The sequence below is a fragment of the Pongo abelii genome, chromosome 1 (genome assembly GCF_028885655.2).
Source record: "Pongo abelii isolate AG06213 chromosome 1, NHGRI_mPonAbe1-v2.0_pri, whole genome shotgun sequence".
Classification (NCBI taxonomy): Eukaryota; Metazoa; Chordata; class Mammalia; order Primates; family Hominidae; genus Pongo; species Pongo abelii.
Genome location: NC_071985.2, coordinates 35,094,633 through 35,120,978, shown reverse-complemented (window position 1 = coordinate 35,120,978; position 26,346 = coordinate 35,094,633). Strand labels below are relative to the sequence as shown.

At 44.2% G+C, this 26,346-nt stretch overlaps 1 protein-coding gene across 4 annotated transcripts in view; it reads left to right on the top strand.

Annotated features, from left to right (window-relative positions):
• Positions 1-20,513, top strand: part of SMYD2 (SET and MYND domain containing 2) — a 56,288-nt gene extending 35,775 nt beyond the window's left edge. For 2 of the 4 annotated variants that reach the window (XM_002809460.6, XM_063725226.1), the window contains 9 exons: positions 1,458-1,518; positions 2,226-2,350; positions 8,029-8,096; positions 10,988-11,090; positions 13,531-13,641; positions 14,313-14,433; positions 15,377-15,551; positions 17,558-17,666; positions 20,080-20,513. In XM_002809460.6, the coding sequence (XP_002809506.2) occupies positions 1,458-1,518; positions 2,226-2,350; positions 8,029-8,096; positions 10,988-11,090; positions 13,531-13,641; positions 14,313-14,433; positions 15,377-15,551; positions 17,558-17,666; positions 20,080-20,160 (954 nt within the window). In that variant the 3' untranslated portion in view covers positions 20,161-20,513. The remainder of the gene's footprint in view (positions 1-1,457; positions 1,519-2,225; positions 2,351-8,028; positions 8,097-10,987; positions 11,091-13,530; positions 13,642-14,312; positions 14,434-15,376; positions 15,552-17,557; positions 17,667-20,079) is intronic. The other 2 variants (XM_024233000.3, XM_009237802.4) reach the window with 2 other exon arrangements.
• The last annotated feature ends 5,833 nt before the right edge of the window (positions 20,514-26,346 follow it).

The window sequence follows — 26,346 nt, the reverse complement described above, 5'->3', positions numbered from 1 at the left end:
CTGTCCCCAGACCAAGTTAGGATCCTGGGCTGTGTAAACAGAAGTAGAACATTTCAAAACTCTGAGGTCATCCTTCAGCTATGTTCAGCTTGGGTCAGGTGCTTGCTGAAATGCTACCTCGCCAGCCAGCCGAGAGTAACAAAAGCCATTCATGGGTTGCCTGTAGAGTGAGACCAAAACATCAGAATTGTTTCCCTGCAGGAGGTTAACTTTCGGATCCTTAATAACAGTTATTTTTAAATTTATGCAGAGTATTTGGGCTGAATGATTCAGAGGGAATAGGATGACTGGGTGAGGTATCAGAGTCAGTAAGTCATCAGATGGGATCTCTGTGCATCTTGGGAGGATTGGGTGGCCAAGCTGGTGTTTTATCATTTTGTTCCCCTGAATTATTGATGATATTTATAGTGATATGTTAAGAATTCAGAAGAGGCTGGTAGACTTTCCTGAATGAAAAGCTTTCCCAAGCGAGATGACTTATAAATCTTATAAAAATGCATCCCGTGAATGGAAGATTTCTGCTCTAAAAAAGAACTATTGAAATATTTTGGCACCAGGAGGGTAGTCTGAATGCAAAGATGAGTTTATACAAGCTTCATTCAAGTTTTATTATAATTACTACTACTACTAATAGTGTATTAAATGAAAGTTACCTGCCCATCTTTTCATCTCTATAGGACTTGATGATTAAAAAAACAGACCATTTGTATTCTAGTAGCTTGCAAAGGATTAGGGGAGACAGGCTACCAAACTACCAAGGGGAGGCTTAACATGTTAACTAGGGAGGTGAGCGTGCCCTGCTAGACCACCTGTATCCCCAAATTGAATAGCCAGATTACAAAGACACGGCCTTGGGCCAGCTCCTGAGCTCTGCCTTTGAACTCTTGTCAACACCAAGTTTATTCATGTTCTCAAAGCCTAGCGGGTTTACTATTGTTAGCTCCTCTTGGGGTGTCTAGAACAAAGCCAGCAACACGTTTAAAGTGAATCTGGGCTCACAGATACAACCAAAAGTGTTCTTTTTGAAACACAGAATTTGAGATCATTTTAGCCTATGCTTAAAGAAAGTGTAAAATGGATGGGGGGTTTGATTTTGTTCCTTTTTAGAAGGAGAAATAATAAATAGGATGGTTTGTCTGTAGACCCAGTCCTTTTAAGTAAGGACCCTAAAAAGTTGTTTTCCGGCCCTGTTCTTTCCCGTAACAGGCATTTCTGAGCCTACTGTGTGCATAGTATTATCAGGGTGTTAGGTACACGGTAGACATTTTAAAAAGCGCTTTCAAGAGTCTTTGGATTTGGCCGGTGGAGAGCCCTAGTGGTGGAGTCCTTGAGTAGCTTGTTTTACTTCCTTAAGAATTGTTACTTTTTCTTTATGTTGATGTAAAAGTGAAAGTGCCACTTTATTACACTGGTTGTTAAAAAATCTGTATCTGTGTGATTTCTTCCCCAATTGCTAGAAGATCCACCCAGAGAGAACACCTTCAGAAAAATTGTTAGCTGTGAAGGAGTTTGAATCACGTAAGTCTTTCTGTGACCAGCCGCGCAGTTCTCTCAGCCACAGATTTCACGTGGGTTGGGCAGGATTGAAGCGAGGAACGGGCTAGTTTGTGCTCAGAGGAGTAGTGATTTCTTTAATTACTAGTTTTTATTTTGACTTTTGTGCTGTTTCGAAAAGCACTTTTAGCTTTTTTCTTCTGAGTTGACAGGATTGTTAGGAAATAATTAAAGGACGTAGGAGCTCCCAAGATGAATTATTGCACCCTGAGCTACCTCCTGCTGGCCTTCTTGGCATGCTGAATATTTTTGGATCTTTGCTGAATTGCAGTCCTCTAAATAGCTGATGTTCTTACTGAAAGCCATGAAATCAGGGGTTGTCCAGTTGTTTGACCATGGCCCAGATTCCCAGGCCAATTAGGGGGCCCTTGACTAGGCTGAGGCTGGTTATGAGTCATTGCTACCCATCCCTGACCTCGTTGCTAACAGTCAGTGGAAATCTCATGTCCCGAGTGACTTCTACTCATCAGAGGGAGAGAAGGAAGAAATGGCTTGCTTTCTTTCCCTAGGGTTTGTCAGTTAAACCAAGTGATGGGGAAGAATGTTCTCTGGGGGTTCAACATGTTAGTTTTGGGGTTTTTTTTTGCCCTTTCCTTTCCTCTATATCATTTACAGCAAAAATAGGATGTAGCTAGAAATCCCCGGGTGAATAATGGATTATTTATCCACAGATCTGGATAAGTTAGACAATGAGAAGAAGGATTTGATTCAGAGTGACATAGCTGCCCTCCATCACTTTTACTCCAAGCATCTCGAATTCCCTGACAATGATAGCCTCATAGTACTCTTTGCACAGGTAAGGATGCCGGCAGCAGGTAACACTCAGTCTGGCCTTTCCCTCTCCAAGGCCCTCTCCCCAGCAAGCACTCAGTGAAGATGAATGCAAATAGAATGATGGCATCTTCCTGACAACGAAGCTCTGAGCCAATTGGACCCTGTGTTGCCATAGCCTTGCTCGGTGACCTTGAGCAGATCAAGGTCCCCTCTGCTGGCCCTCATTGATGGGTGGAGTGTAGGAAATTCGCCTCTGCCTCTGCCTCACAAAGAGTTCATGAAAACAAAGGAGTTGTCAGTGCCCTGGTACTCTGGCATACTTGAAGCTCTTTGCAAAGAAAAGACCATTTGAAGTTCCTACATTAAATTTTACTTTTACTCTCTTAAACCTTCTGTTCTATCTGTAGTGTTTTTTCACTCTAACCAAGGCTGCACTGATAGGAGGGCCCTTTGTGATGGCCTGAGGAAGGGCAGTCACTGTTGAGAGGAGCCCAAGTGGGTCTAGATGTGGAAGTCTTTCCTGACGGTGGCTAAGAAATCTTGTTTAGAGAAGCCTAGGTTTACCGAAATCAGATCTAAGGAAATCTTAGGCTTCTAAGCAAGAGCAATTTGAAAGTGATTACAGCTTTGGAAACTAGGCCACTGGCAAGGCAAGGCTTGGGCATTGTTAGGACGAGAGAAGGGTGCAGCGGCCATGCCTCGGGGAACACACAGCCTTCCTGTTATCGTGAAGGTAGCTCTTCCTGGCCTGACTTACTAGATTGGATTTCTGTCTCGTGTGCCTTTGCGATTCCCTCTACAAACTGGGCATCTAGTTGAAAGTGACCTTCCCAGATAGAGAAATACTAGAATTCTGCTCCACGGGAGCAAGAAGCTACATCAGTTTCCGGATGTGTAAAAGAGATGAAGTGGACACCTCCATGGTTTTGTCTTAGAATAGAATAAGCATTACCTAATGTACCCTTTGCCCAGTAACTCTATTTGCAGGAATCTGTCCTAAGGATATAATCAGAAATCATGGACAGAGATTTACATACAAATTGTTTATTGTAGGATTCTTTTAAAAGCCAAAGGCAGAAAAGAAAGAAGGAAGGAGGAAAGAAGGGGAGGAAGGGAAGAAGAAAAGGAAAGAGGAAAGGGAAATACTATAAATGGCCAGTAGTGGGAGTTTGGTTACATAAATTGTGGTATCTCCATGTGATGGAAGGTTACATAACCTTTTTAAGTTACGTTTCACAGACTGTCTAAACATGGGAAATGCTGATGACATAACATTAAGTATCAAAGCAGTACGAAAAGTATGAAAACAGGGTATAATACGAAAACACACATACATAACGTAAAGATTAAGTGGAAGTTCACAGTTGTCTTCCGAGTTGTGGAAAAATTTAGGCTTTTTACTCGTTGATTTTCTGGATTTTCTACAGTGAGCATGTATAACTTACAAAAAGCATGCTAAGAAGGAGAAAAAGGCAAAAAGCACACACTTTAAAAATTACACACATAAAGAAAGTGGCCAGGCACCATGGCGTGTGTCTGTAGTCCCAGCTACTCAGGAGGCTGAAGTAGGAGGATCACTTGAGCCCAAGAGTTCGAGGCTGCAGTGAGCTGTGATCACACCACTGCACTTCAGCCTGGGCAACAGAGAGAGACCCTGTCTATAAAGAAAAAAAAAAAAGTGAGTCATTCATCACTTCTGCCCAATTCAGCTTCCCCCCAACTGTGAACAACTATTAACAATTTATTGAATTCTTTTATAAACTTTATTTAGATATATTTCAGTTATGTGACTGTCATAATCAGAAAAACATGCGATTCCTTGTAGGTGAAAAAGTGGCTTCAAGTTTTGAGCGTTAAGGTAGAAGGAATAAAAGACCTTTCTAATTTTCATATTATCCTGGGTTTAAATTGTACTTTTCTAAGTATCCTGAGACAATAGATTTGGCTGACAATGGGAAGTGAGGAATCGACTTCTCTTACATTTTCTGAAAAAATGAATACATAATTTTTTCTGGATTAGTTTATATATGAGAAAGCAGAGAGATGAAATAAACCTAAAGTATCTACTTTTCTGGCTATGGAAAAAGATAGCTTTTCCTCTAATGCAGTGATGCATGCTGATAGGATTTCTCAATGTTGATGCCGTAGTTACAGGACCATATTTTCATAACCAAAAATCAAGTGACTCCATTTCACAAGTAGAAGTATATTTGTGGTGAAAGTGACTGACTCTTTGAATTATGGACTGACTCAGAAAATTCAGAACATTTATATACCTTAAAAAATGTATATATATACACACACATGCATACACACATACACACACGTAACTATAGAGAATTAATTCCTTTATCTCTTATTAAGTCCTTTATTTGACTTTATCAAATAAGTATACATTTTGAGATTATATGTGAATACAAATAAGTATACATTTTGAGATTATTTGTGTTCACACAAATACACACACATATAATTTTTTCATATGTAAATTTGAAAGGGGACATTCACTATCCCCAAAGAAAACCCCAAAGCAGAAATGCAAAGTGCTGCTGCAGCCACATGCCACCGGTCCCACCTCTCAGCCAGCAGCTACGTGTCTGCTGTTCCAGCCCCTGAGCCCTTTTCACCGTCTGGTCCATGGGAGGCTGTTGTGGGTTATCTCGAGACCTGGCAGCAGCTGGCAGCAGAAGGTGACCACACATCTTTGACAGCATCGAGGTGTGTTCTAATCACTGGGAACATATGCATGATTGGGAAGTGTATTTTTGGTGTGCAGCCTACATCTAGTCTAAATGCTAATTATGAGAATAGCTTTAGCAAGGTTCTTACGCTTGATTTGACTTCAGAAAAAGGACTATGGACCATGCATTTTTCTTAACATGCAAGTTCACTTTTATTCTCTAGGGATATTTCAGAAGGGAGGGAAAGCTGGCAGGAAAATTGCTGTGTAAGTAGGCTTAAACACCATTATGAAAGGAACGGTAATGACTCTTAGGCTCGTGGGAGCCTTAACTTATGAAGAAACATGCAGTCTTCCACAGTAAGAGGAGCGGGGGAGGGAATAAAGGGACTGATGGTCATAAAGTGATTGAGTCTGAAGGAATCTGGAGTCATCGACTGGTTTAAGTGGGCTTGCTGCAGAGGAGGGACTGAAAAAGCAAAGAAACAAGAATCTCATCCCCAAAGTAGTCAGAAGCTGTCTGTTCCTAGATCAGTTTTGAAAATTGTTGCAAACTTTTCTGATTCATTGTTTCATTCTGAAAACATTTGTACCAGAAACTGCTGAGGCGTGGTAGTACTCAGTCTGAGATGATACATAGATCATTTAGAACCCAGTATAATACCGGATACAGGTCATGCTCCGGTAATTTTGTTGAATGAATGAAAACTTTAATTTACTCTTACCTAATGTTTGTTAATGGTCATTGGTTAATGGTTGTTAGTCAATGTCTGTATGACAGAATTGGTCAGGGTAATTGGAGTTGGCACAAAAAATAATATGCCAAGTCTTCTACTTACAAATGCCCAACCCCTCAGGATTTCAAAGGCTGTGTATTATTTTACTAATCCACAGTACCCTCCCATTTTCTGCTTTTTGTGTTGAATTGTAAGTACTGCAAGTCAAACCCATCATATAGCTCTTATTGCTTTCTATACCAAGATTTTCAAGCCCCTGCGTTTGGCCCTTTAATGTTAAGCAAAATAACCACATTAGTATTTAGTAGATCTGACCAATTTTAGAAGGAACATGGTATAGTGTGAAGAAACCAGAGTTGCTGTTCAGAATGCCTAGTCTGAATTTTGACTCCTGTTCTGCCACTTATCATTTACATGTCCTTGAGCAAGTCACTTAATCATTGAACCTTCCTGAGCCTCAATTTTCACATCTGTAAAATGAGTTGCTGTAGTAATGCTATAGTGATATTGCAGATTTATGGGATGGTAAATCTGAAGTACCTAGCACAGTGCCTGGCCCAGAGTGAGTGCTCAGAGGATGCTAGTTTTACAAAGCCCATCTGTTGGCCTGAATTGTAACAGTGCAGTGTCTCCAAGTGCAGAAGAGAGCGGGGTGGAATCGTTCAGTGTGAGTGCCTCACGGACAGAGACTTCATAGCAGCGTGGGACAAGCAGGGGTCTCAGCCTTTGTCACCAAGTAGCTTTGTGACTGTGGACAAATCATTGTTCCTCTCTGACTTCAGTTTCGTCCTCTAAAAAGTAGAGTCTGAGTTTTCTTCCAGTACTGAAATTTTAGAGACATACGAACATCACCTACCGAATTGTCTCCTAATAGTCTGATTTTCTTTGAGGCCACAAATTTTCAGCCCGTTTGTCTTTGTTTGCTTTTCTGTGCACAGTGCCCAGCATGTAAGGGCTCCCAGTACATATCTGTGGAAAGAATGAGTTTACAGTACATAAGTTAGGCATGTATAGTCCTCATTTTCAGCCTACTTGTTCTAAGTTAGGCTTCCAGAATGGTGAAAGTTGCCCTTGGTGTTTTTCTATGCAATATTTCTTTTTTTTTGGGATGGAGTCTCACACTGTCGTCCAGGCTGGAGTGCAGTGGTGCAATCTCAGCTCACTGCAACCTCCACCTCTCAGGTTCAAGTGATCTTCCTGCCTCAGCCTTCCGAGTAGTTGGAGCAGCTGGGATTACAGGTGCATGCCTGGCTAATTTTTGTATTTTTAGTAGAGACAGGGTTTCACCATGTTGGCCAGACTGGTCTTGAACTCCTGACCTCAGGTGATCTGCCCACCTTGGCCTCCCAAAGTGCTGGGATTACAGGCGTGAGCCAGTGGGCCTGTACAACATTTCTTTTAAAGGGTGAGAAGGTGGCCTGTAGGTGATTTGGCTGAGACTTGAAAGGCAGGGTCTCAGTGCCTTAGCTTTAAGCCCTCAATCCTTCTCCCTCCCTAACAGAGAGAGGGATAGCAATTAGATTAGATGAATAAGGGCTTCATATTTACCATCTCACCTTATGAGATGAGCATTGGATTGATTCCTTTTTTTTTGAGACAGAGTTTCGCTGTTGTTGTCCAGGCTGGAGTGCAATGGCACAATCTTGGCTTACTGCAGCCTCCGCCTCCTGGGTTAAAATGATTCTCCTGCCTCAGCCTCCCAAGTAGCTGGGATTACAGGCATGCGCCACCACGCCCAGCTCATTTTGTATTTTTTTTTAGTAGAGATGGGGTTTCTCCATGTTGGTCAGGCTGGTTTCGAACTCCCAACCTCAGGTGATCCGCCCACCTCAGCTTCCCAAAGTGCTGAGGTTACAGGCATGAGCTACTGTGCCCAGCCGGATTGATTCTTTTCTTTAAAGACACAGTGATTCAATGATAGGCTCACGATCATACAACAAAGCTGTAGCAGAATTGAGATTAGACTCCAGGTATCTTAACTCCCATGCAAGTGTGCAAACGTCAGTCCTCAGAGTCTTGGGGGTCTTTGGCATGCCTGGGCCACTGTATTTAGGTGGTAGGTAGGCTGCACTAAGGGATGCATCACAATTCCGCTTGTTTGTTTATGCATGGAACTGATAAGTAAATTTTGTTTGAACGATAACATGGGCAAAAGAAAGGTTTTAAAACAACTACACCAGAACATCTTCCTAATTTGTTAAAGGTCAAAATTTTAAAAAATGATCTCTACCCAGAGAGAAGCTCCAGCTCATTTTTTTCCTTTTTCCCTTTTTCTCGCTGCAGGTTAACTGTAATGGCTTCACAATTGAAGATGAAGAACTTTCTCATTTGGGATCAGCGATATTTCCTGAGTAGGCTGTGTTTGACTTCATTTCTTTCCTTTTTACTTACTTAACACTAATTTGATTTTTTTTTCATTTTTAAATAACCCACCTAACTGCATGTGGCACACATGAAACTCCAAGTGAATTAAAACAGCTTTTTAATCTGCCAGGTTTCAAAATATTTCCCCTACACTTAAGGATCCAAAGGTAATAGTTAAGAGAACAGTTGCTTGTTAAGTCCTGCTAGGCAGAGAGCTGTTATTAAAGAATATTTTATAGTGTGCATAGAAGGAACAGCTCATGCCCTGCTGAGAAATTTGCTTTCTGCCTATCTGTGGTTCTGGAAATCTTTCCATTTCTTATGCTCAAAGTGAAACATTAATTGCCAACCAAGAATTGGCCACAAGCTTGAGTACAGAATACATGAGCTTCTTCTCCATCTGTCCTTTTTGACAAATACCAGTACAGAAACAGCACAATTTGGAGGGAGAATATGCTGAAGTAGTGGGCTGGATAAAAATTTCAAAGAACTATAGGATTTTCTCTGGATTTGAAGAATACTTGAGTAATTCAGCAAAGGCTAGCCAGCTGACAAATGGAGATCTTTATAGATCTGACTTTAATGGATTGCCAAGAATGATTTTGCCTTTGTCTGTCTCATGGAATGAGTATTTCCAAAATGCTTCAGTCCCTGAAATCAAACCCTTGCTTCACAGATAGAGCCAAGGAATTCATCATGCATCCCCCCACCCTCCAAATTAGTCCACATTGTAGATAAGTTCTATCTAGAGGGAGGCTGCTTAACATATACTGCAGGGGCCTTTGCCTGTAGGTTGCCACATAGGTGGGAAACCCTTAACACTCATGCATTTGCCCTGAGTGATGTGCCTGCCCTTAGCGATGTGCGTCTCTGCCAGACGCTGTGCATTGTGTAGGTCAGAAACAGAAGAATCCGTACAGTCTGTGTCTCGTGAGCAGCTGTCACAGGTTTACTTGAACCAGAGAGACTAAAAAGTTTCTTCATGTAATATTTGTCCTTGGGGCCAAAATGGCATCATCTGCAGTTGGAATTCTGGAAGTGAGGAAAGAAGCTTTTTTTTTAAAAAAAAAAAAAAAAAAAACTTTGGCCCCGGGAAAAGGCAGGAGAAAAAGAGGGCATTGGACCCACTGAAGAAGGTGTGTATTGACACCTTTATAACTGAAATGAACTATGGAATGTCTCTGTTCTCAATATCTTAAAAGACTAAAAGATTAAGAGTAAGGTGTTGCCGGGCGTGGTGGCTCACACCTATAATCCCAGCACTTTGGGAGGCCGAAGCGGGCACATCACGAGGTCAGGAGTTGGAGACCAGCCTGACCAACATGGTGAAACCTTGTCTCTACTAAAAATACAAAAATTATCTCGGCATGGTAGCGCACACCTGTAATCCCAGCTACTCAGGAGGCTGATGCAGCAAAATCACTTGAACCTGGGAGGTGGAGGTTGCAGTGAGCTGAGATCGCGCCACTGCACTCCAGCCTGGACAACAGAGCGAGACTCCATCTCAAAAAAAAAAAAAAAAAGTGAGGTGCTTTGAGGATTCACACCTGCCAGTAGTTGCCAGCAGAATTATGATACCAAGAACATGCATTGTTTTAGGGTCTTTGCCTTAGTGCATTTCCCCCACCTTCATTAGAGATACCCGAGTCTGCCTTGAACTATTTAATACTTCCACAAGATGGTTTTAGAAATGTGCTTTTATTTTAAAACAACTACCCTTCGATGCATTTGTTTATTTGATTTCCTAGGGCCTGATTCCTTGGGCATCACTTTCCAGGAAGCCAAGTGGGCCCTGGTGCAGTGCAGAGGTGGCCCTCCCCAAGGTCCAGACCAGGAAGTTGCTACCTGTTTATCTCAGGCACCAGGCCAACCACATACTTTGCTTAGGCCTTTAGCAACCAGGAGGTGGGGGAGTGCACTTGGCCATAGCCAGCCTGGGGCAGTTCATCCTCATCAGGCTTCGAAACCCCTTTCCCTTTTTGTATTCTCGGAGCAAGCAGGAGAGGGGCTGTGGTCTCTGGAGGGTCAGGGAGGTGACATTGGCCACCAGAGCAATGACACACATGGCTGTGAGTGCCCGTAGGAGCATGAGCCCCAGTTTCTGGGCAGTTTTAATTGGGGGAAAAAAATCCCTTTGGGCTGAAATCATATCGGCATTGTGATTTCAAAGGCAGCATTTTCAGAGATCAAGCACTTTTTCCCTGTAGTTTAGAAATTTCTGTTCTCAGAACTTTGACCTTGATATAATCAGAAAGCTCAAAGCACCTCGCATAGGCGAATCTCTCTCTCTCCTTCTCGCTGTCCCTGAAAAGCAGCCAGCGAGCAGCAGGAGCAGTAATGTCCCAATTTCCCAGATGAGGAAATTGAGGTGCAGAGAAACTCAGACGGGTGTCTCCGGGTCTCTCAGGGGATCACACACCCTTCCTCCCTTAGGAAGCTGGCATTTCTCAACATCTGAAAAAAACATGTGAGAAATAATCCACTAATACAAAAAGCTGCTTGAAAACGACAACGCACCTGTCTTTGACAGTGTATAGTGAAGTAGCAATTAGCTGTGGGTTTGGGTTCTGAGAGCTGCATTCTATCAGGAAGGAATATTTGTGGCATTTGTTATTTTTGCTGTTGTGTGTTTTTTGGTTTTGGCTTAGATAGTACTTGAATTGTGGATTTCAGTTTTTAATATGGTGAAAGTGTTAGATGGTAGATAGGATTATCAATGCATGCAGAACAACCCCTTAGAATATGATAGCCAACTAATAGATTTTTTAAAAATGTCTTGCAAAGATTCAGTTCCTCTGACTTGCAAGTAAGTAGTGAAGGAGACTAAACAGTCTGCCTATCTCATTTTAAAAACTGGGTTTTCTCTTCTGACTGACAGCGTTGCATTGATGAATCATAGCTGTTGCCCCAATGTCATTGTGACCTACAAAGGGACCCTGGCAGAAGTCAGAGCTGTACAGGAAATCGAGCCGGGAGAGGAGGTGAGTTCATGGCTATGGGTGGCTGCAGCAGGGGGCTTGAGACTGCTCTTTTAAAAGGCAATGTGGACAGATCTGTGCAGTGTCACTTGACAGTATGAGCTGTGAATGCCTCCAGCAGTTTAGCTGAGTCTGCCCCCGGGCTCTCCAGGAGTCGGTGATCAGATTTGTGACCTGTAGTTTAGATTCCCACACTTTGGGGCTTCTGTTTGGTACTTACCATTTCCATCTCTGATCAAGAAAAACAGGAAGTAATACATTTGAGTCAAATTTCTCACAAAGCTTTATAGAGATTTACAGAGAAAGAAGACATTTACTACCAAAATGACCACAGTCAAACTTTTGATTATCTTTAGAGTCTCTGTATCCCTATTGCCAAACAACTGAGCTTGAGCTTTATTTTATTTTATTTTTTTGGTGAATTCTTGCTTGTTCCCCACCATCCCTCAAAGGTCCAAAGCAAAAGAAAGCAAGCGACGCAGCAATAGCTAAAGAGCTGGCCCTCCAAGTGACACATCAGAATTTCGTGTTCTATCAGTTCCACATCTGAACTTCAGGTCGCAGTTCACTTTTTAGGAATCTAAATCAAAGGTCCAGGTATATGCAGTCATAGGAGAAGTCAAGGCTGTCTGTGGCCAAGGGGCACCTTAAGTTTCCCTCCTCAGCTTCAGGACGTGTAGAGAACCAGCTTTCCTATCACCTGCTCAGCGATTCCCTGTTCCCTTCCCATGTGTGATTCCTGACTACCTCATGAGACGTCTCACCTGGGAAGGGCTGGCCTGGTGGATTGCTGTAGTATGCTCTGTGTTCTTAAGTAAATTCCCAGCAAGACACATGAGTTTTTAGGAACTTGTAATCACACACTTAGGTTAAATTTCAGTTTAGCAATTTGTAATGCTATTTTACGGTGCATGCCTGGTGTAAAGTGTAACTGTCAGTGTGCTGAATGAGAAGTGCTTTGCTTTCTCTGGAAGGCGCTCACTAATCTACAGCTGCACTGGGAGCTGAAGCCCAAGGTGCAGGCAGGTTGGCCCTTCTACCTTCAGCTAAATCCATTACGATGAGGGTGTGTCCCCTTTCGGCTGTGGTGTCTGAGTTTCCAAAGGTCTTATGGAGACTGCCCTGAAGCCTTTCTTGAAACAGATAATTGCAGCCAGTCAGAATGCAGTCACCCAGGCTCCAGTGCGCCTGTGGGCTGACTGCAGAGATGAGTGGGTTGTCACCTAGGCTGGCTCAGTCTGGCTGTGAGCAGTGGTACTGGAGTGGCCTTTGTCGCCATCTTCTGGAAGCTTCCGTATGTTGCACTGTGTGTCAGTCATTACAGAGATCGTCGGCAGGCTCTTGCGGTGTGAGGCAGGGCAGGGGTGGCTGCAGTTTCCTTTTGCCCTCATGTTCTCCCAGATGTGAAACTCAGTAACCTCATTTTTGGGAAGTCAGTGCTTTGGGGATGACTTACCCTTCAGAGAAGGAGAAACCCCATTCCCCAGGGTTTCGGGGTGAGCTGCAACGTGTCCAGTACCTCCCCATGGGCTGGGGAGAGCTTAGCTGCCCCTGCAGCTCCCAGCCCTGTGCGTGTCCTCCCCTGCCTGCCTGGTGGTGCCCGCGGTCACTGGCACGCTAGCGGCTTCGTGAGATCCATCTGTTCAGTCAGACATTTGTCTGATTGTGTGGGATGAGCAGCCAGTGCTGTCCCAGTGAGTAGATAATGGACATCTAAATGCTGGTCTCCTCCATATGCTCCAAGTCTTAGTTACAGACCCCATTAGGAAAAGGCAAGGACGGTGGAGCCCCATGAACCAAAGATAAGGACTTTCCAAGCTCCCTGCCCTGCAGGATCAGGAGCTGCCCACTGGGCCAGGCCACAGCATTCTGGTGTCCTAGAAGATGTGTTCACCCTCCGCTGGCCACCCAGAGCTGTGGGTCCCAGCCCACCGAGTGGAGCCTCTTGCTCCATTGCCAGTTGACGTGAGGAGAAGGGGAACTTAGCTGCATGTGTGTGGCGTGTGCGTGCTCATGCCCTTCCCTGCACACAGCATCCAGTGATGACGGCAACGAAGCATTTGCGCCATCTCAGGTAGTGAAATATGAAACTACATGAAGGCCAGGCAGAGGCAGCTGAGGGAGGCAGGGATCCTCTGAACCCTCCAGGACACTGTTTTAAGGACTCCTTGATTCTACAGATTCTTTCCACTAACCTGCACCTTGGCTTCAGCTCCCAGTTCAGCTGTGGATTAGTGAACACCTTCCAGAGAAAGCCAACGTCAGGTGGCTGCTCAGTTCAGGAGTTCGGTGCCTTAAAGTAAACAGCGCATTCCTCTGCTGCAGCCCGCCTTATCCTCTGCCCCTGCATGGATACCACCGCAGGTGACTGCAAAGGCACGGGAATGACGAGGATTGAGTTTACCTGTAGCAGACTGAAGCTTTATCTTTTTGGACCCCGTAGGTTTTTACCAGCTATATTGATCTCCTGTACCCAACGGAAGATAGAAATGACAGGTTAAGAGATTCTTATTTCTTTACCTGTGAGTGCCAGGAGTGCACCACCAAGGACAAGGTAAGGTTGTTCATTGGGCTAGAGCGCTGACTGCCCTCTGATCTCAGGACCTCTCTGCCGAAGAGCTTGTCTGACTTGGCGGATCTCCTCTAGGATCTTTTTGATCCTTTAAACCCTCCTTACAAAGACAGCCAGAGGGAATCCAGTTAGACCAGGTCTCTGTTCAGACCTGCTCCTAGTAGCTAAAGAAGACATTTCCATTACACTGTACAAACAGGAGAAGGGTCTGCCGAACTGCTCTTTCTTGAAAAGAAACAACTGCTCAAAGGAGGAGTGGGGAGAAGCACATGAGTATAATCTTTAGGCTTTCCAACCTGTTCACCAGAATATGTGGAAGTTTCCCTGGCATTTTCCAAATTGTTCCGTCAATGCCATCCTTCCTTATTCTAGTCTCTTGATTCGTAGATGTGTAAACACATATATCTGCCCATAGCCAACACATTTTAGATAAGGAGTATCTAGAAGATTAATCTTTTTGTTTCGTTTCTGTAAAAAGGTAATGGAGTACTGAATTTCTTTAGATGCATTGCCTGATTTCCTTTCATTCTTTTGTAACCTTGGAATGGGCCAGTGTCGACCGCTGTGTGGGAATGTGTATTATATGAGAGGTTTCCCTATCAGTGTGGTTTCCATGGGCGGTGACGCCTTGCCCTTGTGGACATTTCCTTCAGGATAAGGCCAAGGTGGAAATCCGGAAGCTCAGCGATCCCCCAAAGGCAGAAGTCATCCGAGACATGGTCAGATATGCACGCAACGTCATTGAAGAGTTCCGGAGGGCCAAGCACTATAAATATATCCTTTACAACTGCCCTGATAGCTTATTATCCCTCGCCAACAAGGCAAGGTGGGAAGTTGGAAAGAGGGAGCAGGAGGATGGATTTAAGATTCTGAAAACCAAAGGAGGAATGTCTCCTAGTAAATGTGTAAAGGCGTACTGACCACCCACAATGTGGTGTCCATCCTGTTGGAGTTGTATGATCTTATTTCCCCTTATTTTGGCTAGTTTGGCTGGGAGCCCCATGTGGTGGAGGACCGTGAAGGACAGAGCCTTGATGGCCTTGTGCATTGGGTATTTTACTTTGGGCAGGGCACAGTGCCAAGGGCCTTGCTTATTTCAGCTCTCCTCACTGGCACACTCTGAGCAGGGACTTTGCTCATTCCCATGCAGCAGATGAGGAAACAGCCTGATAGATATTAAGTAATTTGCCCAAAGGACACAGCTGATGCTGATAGGATCTAGGATTTTGTCCCAGCTCTAACTATCAGAATCCATATTCTTAACCTTTGTATTGTAGCATTTTCTTGGGAGTTGAAAAGGGATTCGATTTGTACTCTAAAGGGTACAATTTAAAACCAGTGAGAGGAAATGAGAGAAAGGCACATTGTTTCTCAGCATAAGAAAGAACTTTGCCACAGTGGGAGTTGTGCTCAGGGTTCCAACTTGGGTGAGGATTTGAATTTGATTAGAATCGTGATTTTAATCAACATTGTTTACATCAGAACTAGGGGTCTGGACCCTGCGGCTAAAATTCTTGAGTGGTTCTGATCTTCAGGTTTTCCTCATTTGTTTTTTCTGGAGAAATGTAATTCCTTTCACTTTTGCTTGGCTTTCTGTAAGTTACTTTTTCATGGGGTAAGGGTGAGAGTGGAGTGGACGAAAGAACTCCTTGAACCCAGCCTGGGGAAGCCTCCAGGCAGCTTGGACCCGGTGGCCGTTTCCTTGACTCCACAGCACCCCCTAGTGAGCTGCTGGAGATCTGCGAGCTCAGCCAGGAGAAGATGAGCTCCGTGTTTGAGGACAGTAATGTGTACATGTTGCACATGATGTACCAGGCCATGGGTGTCTGTTTGTACATGCAGGACTGGGAAGGAGCCCTGCAATACGGACAGAAAATCATTAAGCCCTACAGGTGATTATAGAGGCTGTTCTAATCATCCACAGAGTGGAATTTGGTTGTTTAGAATGCATACGATAGTGTCGTCTTCCTGCCCATTGCTGAGACTTGCCTAGCACAGCTGCCTGTTCTCTGCACCCACATCTGGAGGTGCTGGTGCAGGGCACTGCTCCCGAGTCAGGCTTGTTCTCGCCACCATCCCAAGGAGACAGGTTGAGGTTATGCAGCAGATACCGGGGCAAGATCCCTCCCAGATCCATCCAGGGCCATATCCATAGTAGTTAACTCAGGCTAACTTTGAGAAGCCACTAGTTTGCTTCTTTTCCCACCCACCACTTCCAAGTTTAATTGCTAAGTGGTGGTCTCATAAACCCTGCTTTTCATCGTTACTCACACCATCCCCTTCTTTTGCTTTTTCAAATTACAGCCCCAGTTTGCAAATGGGGAAGCTCTGGGACCAGTGGGTTGACCGTGGTTATCTAATCTCCCCACCCCGGGTTTGGAAAAAAGAAAAAAAAATTGCTTTTTAATTTGTAGTAATAATGAATATTAGCCATGGAAAGATTTCCTGCCTGAGAGGGTTACTAAACCTAAAAGTGGGTGACAGATGGAAGTTGTGGCTTTGTCCTCTGACTCGGACTAGACACTTCAGGGCTGAGGTGGCCTAGATGGGATCACTGGAGCTCTTTTTGAAGGCATTGATGTTATGCATTTACAGGGTACGTCCAACACCAAGTGGCCCAAGTGAATCAGGGTTGCTGGGCACTAGACCCAGAAATCTGTGTTCCGGAAGCATGCCAGGTGTTTCTCAGGAGTTTGAGAAGCCCTCAGTCTCCTTCCACTTCCAAGATTAGGGTTTGTGAAGGTTGTGTCTGGTCTGAATGTCCACTGCCCACTCCACCCTCTACTTACCCCACTGTGCCCTGATTAGCCAGCAGGGGGAGCCCAAAGGAAGCCAGCTCTTAAAATCTGCTCTTGGAAACAGAATTTGTTAAATTAGGGATAAACTCAAACCTTCCCTTTCTCCTGGAGTGTGTGAGGAAGTCCACTGGCCTCATGCACAGTTCTCTGTGTGAGATCTGTAGGGAGAGAGGAGCAGACAGACAGCATCCCAGCCCTGTGGTTCTCCCAGCAGGGCCTTGCTATGCTAGACCCATCTTTATCTGCGTGAGCCCCTCCCGGAAGCCCAGCTCTGGTCTTCTGTGGGGCCATGGGTCCCAGGGCTGCTTCCTGCCCAGGAATACAGCTAGAACATGTCTTTTTGGACTGACTTTCAGGAGACACAGGGTGGAACAGCCTAGCCTTTAAATAAACACCTCTTACACACACGTAAACACATACACTGGCTCACCCACCAGCTGCCTCTGGGCCCTGTTCTTAGGGAAATGGCTGTTTCCCAGGCAGACCCCATCAGTCAGCCTTCAGGTACAGCCAGAGAGAACACCTGCTGTATCTAAAGCCCCTGCTGGACAACCGGGAAAGAACATCCAGAAGACGCAGGAAGTGTTCTGACTTCAGAGCACTTACAGTTTTGCTAAACCAACCCATATCATAGTGTGACAGAAAGCTGGGGTCTTAAGACACATTGGGGTGGGTGGGGTTTTGGTGGGTGGATGTGTGTCTGAGTACCGAAGGTGATAGGCCTAATTGCTGCCTTCATAAATGGGACATTTACTTCACAAGCTGTTTTCCCAGGGTCTTCCTCTGGGTATATCTGAAATAGAAAAATCTGGACTGGGATTGAAGGTTGTATTTACAAATGCTTTTGAATAGAATTTCTCCTGCAGTTGTTATGTAGCTTTTCAGAAACACACAAACTACAAATAATGAACAACGTCTGCAATGATTCGGCAGGGTGGCGGCATCCACACTCTTCACCCAAACCCTGGTGGGATTTGAAGAGGCCACTGGTGGGCAGAGGTTGGCCCTAAGCATGGCAGCCTCTGGCTTACTGCGCCCAACCTGTGGGGCGGCTCAGTAGCCACTGACATGGTGGCCTGTTGTCTCTTCTCTTGTTCTAGTAAGCACTATCCTTTGTACTCCCTCAACGTGGCCTCCATGTGGTTGAAGCTAGGGAGACTCTACATGGGCCTGGAACACAAAGCCGCAGGGGAGAAAGCCCTGAAGAAGGTATGTCTGTAACTCGGCCTTAGGATTCCCAGTGGCCAGATGGCCTCCTTAGCGCACCTCCTTCATGCCTCACCAGGCTGAATGGCTGAAGCAGTGGAGGGTGAGCAGCTCTCACCCACCCTCTGGCTGTGGGAGCAGCGGGGGTGGGTCCTGCAGGTGAGGGTGGAGTGAGACACAAACACTCTGCTGTGTTTGTGTCCAGGCCTTCCTCGAAGGGAATGGGTGCACACATCCAGAGGGCTGGCCGTGATCACAGGCCCAGCCTGTACCTGGAGGAATTCTCCATTTGTTTGCCCTTTAGGATTTTCAGAATGTTGACCCCCAGTTGTGGTGAAATCAAGGAGGTAGGATATGGAGAGTTAGGGTTAGGATGTTAGAATTGTGCATTTGCTGTTTCTAAAATGCACTTAATCATCCTCTCAGTTCATTGAGGACCAGTTACATACCAAGACCTTCGTGTGCTTTTCCTTTGAATTCTCACAAAAATGAGAGGCTTTCCTGATGAAGAAAGTGAGGTTCAAGCAGGTTAAGTGAGTAATAGCCTAGGGTACATGGTGGGGCCTTTATTCAAATGAGGGTCTAAGTTGAAAGCTTCAGCTCCTCCCACTCAAGCTGTGATGAAACTGGTAGGAAGCCAGGCCCCTGGGCAGCATTCGCCTTCGGTTTGATGGCTGCCCTGTGCCGCCCAGGAGCCAGGCCCCAACCCTCACATCACGGGAGGTCAGAGTCATCATCCTGAGTATTGATTCTCATTGTTTGTGATGTGGAATTCGCAGTCAATACAGTGTAATTTAGGGGATAGTCCATTTACTCCTGTAAGAGACTTTATAAAATGCTGGGGCCATGGACAGGGCCTGCAGGTCTAATCTTTCACCTTCTCCAAAGTTTCCCAATAGACTATTTGGGAAGATGGAATAAGGCCCACCTCCCATATAGAAGGGTCAGGGCACAGCCAGCCTGGAAGGGAGCACGAAACAAAATTTTCTGTTTTAAACCATGGAATTTGTCTTCTGAGAATTAGCCATTTAGGTCACAACTGCAAAGTGTGTCAGGCGATTAAGTAATAGATCAATGAAGGTTGGAGCAGATCTGAGCAAGGAACATGAGTCTTGAAATGAATGCCTGGGCAGGGTCGGCACCTGAAACAGGTGATTTCTGAAGGCTTGCACTGTTACTTGGCCTGCCTCCTCTTGGCTTGAGATCTAGGAGGAGAATATATAATAGATAGGAATGCCTGTCATAATCACAGGCCATTAAAAATTCTCCGGGGGAATACTTTTTTCTCTGAGTAATTTGGCTGAATACAAAAGAGCAAATACATTCTTAGAGATAACATTTGATATAAACTTCCTGTATGCCAGGCGCTGTTCGAAACACTGTATCTGAATTAACAACCCTGAGAGGTAGGTATTATTCCAGTTTTACAGTTCGGGAAAATGAGGCACAGAGTGGTTAAGTAAATTACCAAGGCCACACAGCTAGGAAATGATGAAACCACTGGAAACTTGACCATTTTACATTGCCTCACTATAAAGAAACCTTAAGTACATTCTCTAGCATCCCTCAATGAAACCTGCTACCTTTCTTTAAGTTTTTAGAATATGTATTAAAAGGGAAGAGTATGCTTTTCGAAAGGGAAAAATAGTTTAACCACGTCTTGCAGGTTACTGATGTCAACTAAACATCAAAATAGCTTTGATATAAAATTCACTATGAACTTTACCAGCATCACCTATTTTCTGGGTTGAACATAATCAAAAAAATTAGTCCTTAAAGCATGTTTTACTGAAAGATCTAGAATCTTGGGGCAAGAGAATGTCATGAAATCAGTTTCATGACATCGTTTCTCCAGCTGGATATTTTTGCAGAATGTTTTACCTAGCAGTAGACACTGGATGAGGCTGGCTACCAGACAGTCTTGTCTCCTTTTTTTAAAAAAAAAAACCAAGGCCGGGCACAGTGGCTCATGCCTGTAATCCCAGCACTTTGAGAGGCCAAGGCGGGTGGATCACAAGGTCAGGAGATCGAGACCATCCTGGCTAACATGGTGAAACCCCGTGTCTACTAAAAATACAAAAAATTAGCCAGGCATGGTGGTGGGCGCCTGTGGTCCCAGCTACTCAGGAGGCTGAGGCAGGAGAATGGCGTGAATCCGGGAGGCGGAGCTTGCAGTGAGCCGAGATCGCGCCACTGCACTCCAGCCTGGGTGATAGAGCGAGTCTCCGTCTCAAAATAAATTTAAAAAAATAAAATTAAATTAAAAAAAACCCAGGTCCTGGTGGAGAACATAGGCTCTAATGGCCAGTTTGCATCCTGTGCCTTAAAGCAGAGAGATCCAACTTAAAGTTACCCCGGGTGGAGGTGTGAGGAGATTGGCTTCTAGGCTCTCATTGTTTGTCTCGCTCTTTCCTAGGCCATTGCAATCATGGAAGTAGCTCACGGCAAAGATCATCCATATATTTCTGAGATCAAACAGGAAATTGAAAGCCACTGAAGCTATGCAGCATTTCAGTTTTCATTTAAACACTTAGTTCAGAAACCTTAAAGGATTTGAATATTCCAAATTGCACACATCACTCCAGCATCTCTGTAAAATAATTGGAATGAAAATACTTCTTGCACTTAAACATTGCACATGCCATACTTTGAGGTTAGTCTGAATCTTGAACTTTACTCCCAAATTAATTTTGAATGCTTTTGTTTCCTAAGAGATAATGGCATGGTTTCATATGTTATACTTTGGACAGACAGAGTTTTAAAAATGGAATTATTTTTTCTTTCATGCCTCTTGTAATGTTCTGAACAAACTTGAATGATGAAAGAAAATAAAAGAGATATCAATCAGTATTTGAGGTTTGTGTTTTCTTCTGTCTCTGGGGAGGATTTCTCAGTGGTGGTGGGAGCCCAGTCTTGGAGTGAAAGTGACACCTGCTGTCCATAATTCGGCAAGCTCAAGTCTTCTCCCTGGGACTGGGGTCGGGCAGCCTCTTTATTCTGCAGTTGCTTTTGTGGGGCTGTGCCTGTGGAGGAAGAAAATGGGAAGAAAGAGAAAAAGGTACAAGAAGGAAAGAAAAGCATCTGTGGTGGAGGAACATCCAGTGACCCGAGTGCCCTCCAGCAGGCAAGGTTTTCAATCTGTTCTCTGGTGCCTGGTATTCCTTCAGTGTGTAAAGGTGCTTAGTGTGTGCTTTACTTTCTTGGATTTTCTGTCCCCATCTGTCTGAAAGCAGACTTGCCATCTCTCATTCTGTTGATTGTTCTGTGCAGTACTCTCCTTTTTCGGAAAGACTCCAGGGTATGCTTGGGAAGGAAAAAAATTTTTTTCCTTACCAACCAACCCTGTGTTGTTGAGTAAACACTGATCTCTACCCACACAGACAACAGGAATCCAGCTTTCTGCAGCCCCACAGCCTAGACAGCAGCAACCTGGGGAGTTGTTTGTTAGCAACCATTGCACAGAAGGACCCAGCACACGTTCCTGAGTGCAGGGGTGTTACTCTTAGAAAAGTGTCTTGTAGTCCAAAGAGAGGAACTTCCCCACTGGTTAATAAGTAAAGCCTGTTGAAATTTACACGTCAATTACCTTTCATAGTCATGGTCTGAAAACAGCTAGAACAGCTGTAAATCTGGTACATTTTCCTTCCCTCCTCATCTACACGCACCCACATCTTCACACACACTCATGCCCCTCTTTCACACGCAGTTTGCTGCACACAGTGGGATTTAGCAGATAGAATGCATTCTCTTGTCCTGTGTAGTCCAATAAGACATTTATTGAACACCTGGTACTATCTATGCTAAATGCTCTGAATAGCTCTCCAGGTGCAAAGGGAAGAGTAAGGCATGGTCCCAGATCAGTGGAACTTACTTAGGTTTTAAGAATGTTCATTTACTATACATTCCGTGACGAAGCCTAAAATAAACTTAGCCTACCATCTCTATAGGTTTTATAAAATTTGCAAAAGTAATCCTTTCTCGGTAAATTCAAGTAATGGAAATGTATATGAAAAAAGTAAACTTCTTTGTTCTTCACCAGTCCCACTGTGTGGAGCTAACTGCCATAAACAGTTTGCTTTATATGGTCCCAGGTTTTTCCATTCCTGGATGATGTATCTATATAAATAGATTTAGAAGAACAAAGACAGGATGGTACTGACAGGATTTTGTAACCTGCTTCTCCAAACGAACAAAATGGATCTCTCTGCATTTCAGCACTTACAGATTTGCCTCATTCTGTTTAGAGGCCGAATATTGCATTGGATGCATGTCATCTTGGACTCAGTACTTCTATTTATGGACCGGAGGTTTTTTCCCAGTTTGCTGCTATTACAAACAATGCCACAATGAATGATCTGAAACATCATAAAACTTTGCGTCGTGTGGTAGCATTTTGGGGAATAGATTCCTGGAAGTGCAATTTCAAGATCCAATAGTGGGAATATTTTTAAAATTTGAATAAATGTAGCCACATTTCCTTTTGTAAAAGAAAAACTGCATCAGATACAAATAAGATATAATAGTATTTGCTTTCCGCTCCCTCATAACATTGTATTATCATTAAAATGTTTTTGGCAATGTAATGTGTGAAATATTTTGTTTTATATGTATTTATTAGTGAGATTGGACTGTTTTTCATATATTCAGGATTTATTTTATTTCTTTGGTGAATTGACATTCATGGCTGAGCTGTTTTTAGCACAACACTTTCTGACACCGAACGTTTGAGGTTTTATCTTACATCAGCTATTCTCTAACTCTTTGGACACCAACTGTGTGTCCTACAATTCAGTTCTATTCTGATACTACCCTGGAGTTAGCGTCAGACTCCATAGGTTTAAAGACTCCATCCCACAAGACTTCCCTCACTTCAGATGCCAGTTGGAAAGATCTCACTCAGTCACCCAGGCTGGAGTGCAGTGTTTTTGTTTGTTTTTAGAGGTGGGGTCTTGCTGTCTTGCCCAGGCTGGTCTCAAACTCCTGACCTAAAGGGATCCTCCCACCTCAGCTTCCCAAAGTGCTGGAATTATAGGCATGAACCACCTTGCCTGGCTCCCAGGTTACCCAGTTTCTATCTGACTTAGCCACAAAGTCAGGGGGTTGCCACAATCCCCTCACCTTCATGTTCAATAATTTGCTAGAATGGCTTATCAGAGTCCGGAAAACATTTTACTTCCCATTATTGGCTTATTATAAAGGACACAAATGAACAGGCAAATGAAGGGTACATAGGGCAAGGTCTGGAAGGGTCCCGGGTACAGGAACTTCCATCCTCATGGAGCTGGGGTGTGACATCTTCCTGGCACATGGACGTGTACACCAACTCGGAAGCCCTCCAAACCCCATTGTACGGGGTTTAAATCATTGATCATTTAATGACTTAAGTGATCATTAGCCATTTAATAAAATCATTAGCCATTGATGATTAACTCAGTCTGCAGCCCTTCTATCTTCCCCACAGGTTGGGGAGTTGAGGCTGAACATTCCAAGCTTCTAATTAAGGCTTGGTCTTTCAGGAGGTCACCCCTCATCCTGAAGCTACCTAGAGGCCCACCAAGAGTTGCTGTGTTAGAACAATAGAGACTCCTGTCACCATTACAAGCTTCTAATTAAGGCTTGGTCTTTCTGGAGGTCACCCCTCATCCTGAAGCTACCTAGAGGCACACCAAGAGTTGCTGTATTAGAACAAAAGAGACTCCTATCACTTAGGAAATTCCAAGGGTCTTAGGAGGAGCTGTGTCCCAGGAACTGAGGACAATGACCAAATAATCTTTCTATGACACTAAAGAACACCCTTGGTTTCTGACCACAGATTCCTCCTAAAAAAGGATGATATTTACTGGCACATTTCTAGCTTCCCGTGTAGTCACTGATAATCCAGTCTATCATCCTACTGCATGAAAATGTCTCCCTAGCTGAGGCCACTCAGGCGTACAGGCTTCTATTTGATCTTGTCAGGTTCCACAGGCGAGAGTGGTCTTGGCAATATGTCGTTACCCTTTCAGGCCTCTGGTATAATTGAGCTAAGAGACAATATCATCTCTTGTTCTGAGCCTTTTTCAAGATGTCAGCACGATACTGGATTTCCCCTATTACATAACTCATTTAATCATTCCTTTGCCCTCAGCTGCTATTTCTCCTCTCCATTTATCCCCTAACTTTGTTCATTCACCTTTAGAAGAGACATTAGGTTCCACCTCTGTGCTCGTCTAGGTTGCAGACAGCAATACTAGTCTAACAAAAATGCCTCCCCTTCAGTCCATTCCCTTCAGGTAGGGTAGGCTTCTGTAGGTACAGAACTAATGGGCTATTTCTGACACTAGGCAATAGAGCTGCATTCACTGGTAACCCTGATTTTGCCAGATAGGATGAAGGCCTGACCTGCCCCATCAGGCCCTTAAGAATTCTGACATAAAGGTTGAGAAACATGGTTCCAGTTTCTTGCTTAGAAATCCTCCCTGCTTCCAGCACTGGTAGTTGCAGCCCTGGTCCTGGGACCACTGCATCAGATAGGAAAAAGAAAGTTGAGATGATGTAGGGAAGGAAAAAAAAAAAGTATGGTTATACCAGCATCTTTTCCTTGGGAAGAATGGTGGTCATACCAGCACCCTTTCCCAACCCCTCTGCCCCAGGTTCACCAGGAAAACAGGACTCTCTCCAGTGGGGACACTCCCTTAGGCCCCCCTTATTTTTTGTGAGCACACACTTGTGAAGGCATGGAAGCCAGTCCTTCCTGCCTTTATCTCCCCCCATTTTAGACAGTAAATATTTCAACTGCCTGTTCCAATTCTCTATTAAGCCATTTCTCTGAGGATAATATGCAACACAAAGCGCCCATTTGCTGAGACACCTCTTCCCACTGGAGGACACGGTGGGCTGCAAAGCGTGTCCCTTGGTCTGGAATGGGTGCAATATCTTCTGGTTCTTTTGTAGCACTCTGAGCATACTTGCATCTACCACTGGGTAAGCAAATCCCAGTCCAGAGTCAGTGTTGATTTCTCTCAGGACCCAGTTGTAGCCTCCTGGGCCTACTGGCATTAGCCTGACATGTGAGCTATGTTCAGGGCCCCCCACCCCACCCAAAACAGCCCTTACTGGCATTTTGTTTCTCAGAGGGTGCAACAGGAATATGTCTAGATTGAGTGCATCTCTGCATTATTGCAGCCTGTCCCTGCCATGTCCACTCATTTCATGGACCTAGGTGGCCACCTAGGTGAGCACATGAGGGTATCTGCTGTTGATTCCATTTACCTTCTGATGCCAGAAGGGTTTTCTTTTGATGGGCATTGATACGTCCTACTCTAATGCACTCTTCAAATTCCCATGGTGGTTCCCATCTGTGTGGCCCGTCCCTTTAATGGCTCAGCTTTCCATTCCCCTTCTGCCTGGCCATATTCACCAGCACCAGTGAGCTGGTAAAACCCAAAACGTGGTGACAAACAGCAAGCAGTTCAGTCCACCAAGCTGACTTTTACCCTTTCTGATCAGAGTAGTGACCTTCCAAACTAGATGTCCATTCACTTTGGAACTGTAGTCCATAAACCAAGCAGTTCTTTGTTGGTTAGCGAAGGGCTGTTTCTGGGCACTGTCCAAGTGACAATAGATCCGACAGCTTCTCATGCAGTACCAGTCAGTCCTAGGACAGAACAGCTTCCCTGTTTGTGAATATGTCCTTGCATTCCTCAGGTAACAAGATCCTGTATAAACCATTTCATTTTATGATGGAACTCTTCTGGGCACTGCCATCCATGTTAGAGTGCTTCTCCAACATCATCTAAGGCATTATGGGTATTTCAGGTTTCAAGATTATTTTATGCCCTTCAGTCATAGGAGTATTTTCAATTAATGTCTGATGAGATGAATTGCTTCTCAAATGGAAATTTTCTAGTCCACAGTCCCAGTAGTCATTGCTGGGAGGTGCTCACAGGCTTTTGCCATAAGTCCCAGCCTGTGCTCCACAAAGAACCATCCCATAGAGATTTTGTGTATATCAGCACTCCAGCTTTTATTCTACACTGTGTGGGCTTGGGCAATCTTACTGGTTCCCATTTAGCATGTCCAATTAATATTGCTTGAAGATGATTTATACATCTTCTTCTTTGCAGACACAGTTCCTCAGTTAAACCTAACGTCCATCCCCATAATACATTCAGATGCAACTTTTTGTACAAATTTTCACCTTAATCTCATCAACCCTTATAGTCCTAACTGTAGCCACCATCAGACATCATCAACAAGTTTTAGTTTTACAATATTAGGTAAAGAAAGTGTTCCCCAAGATGACATAATATCCATTCCCACAAAACATTCAAGTAAAGGAGACACAATTTTACAAAAAGCCTGTTTAAACATTCTTTCATAATCCTGTCAACTCTTCTGTATTCCCTCAACCTAATTCTAGCTTATATTAAAGCTTCACCAGCGGGTTTGGATACCACAGTCCATGGAGCCCCCATGTAAAGGAGTTCCAGAAATTTCTCCACCCCCTGATCACTTAACCCATTCATGTCCATGAAGCTTTGGGTCCCCAGCAGGGGGTTGAGGCAAAGAACTCCGACCTTTTTGTCCATCTTTGTCTTGGTTAATCTTACTATTGTCCTGTGATTCCAGGTCAGGTTTCTCATTGTATAATCTTTGCCTTCTGGCTTTTAAAATGTCTCCAAACTGGAGTAAATAGAGTAGA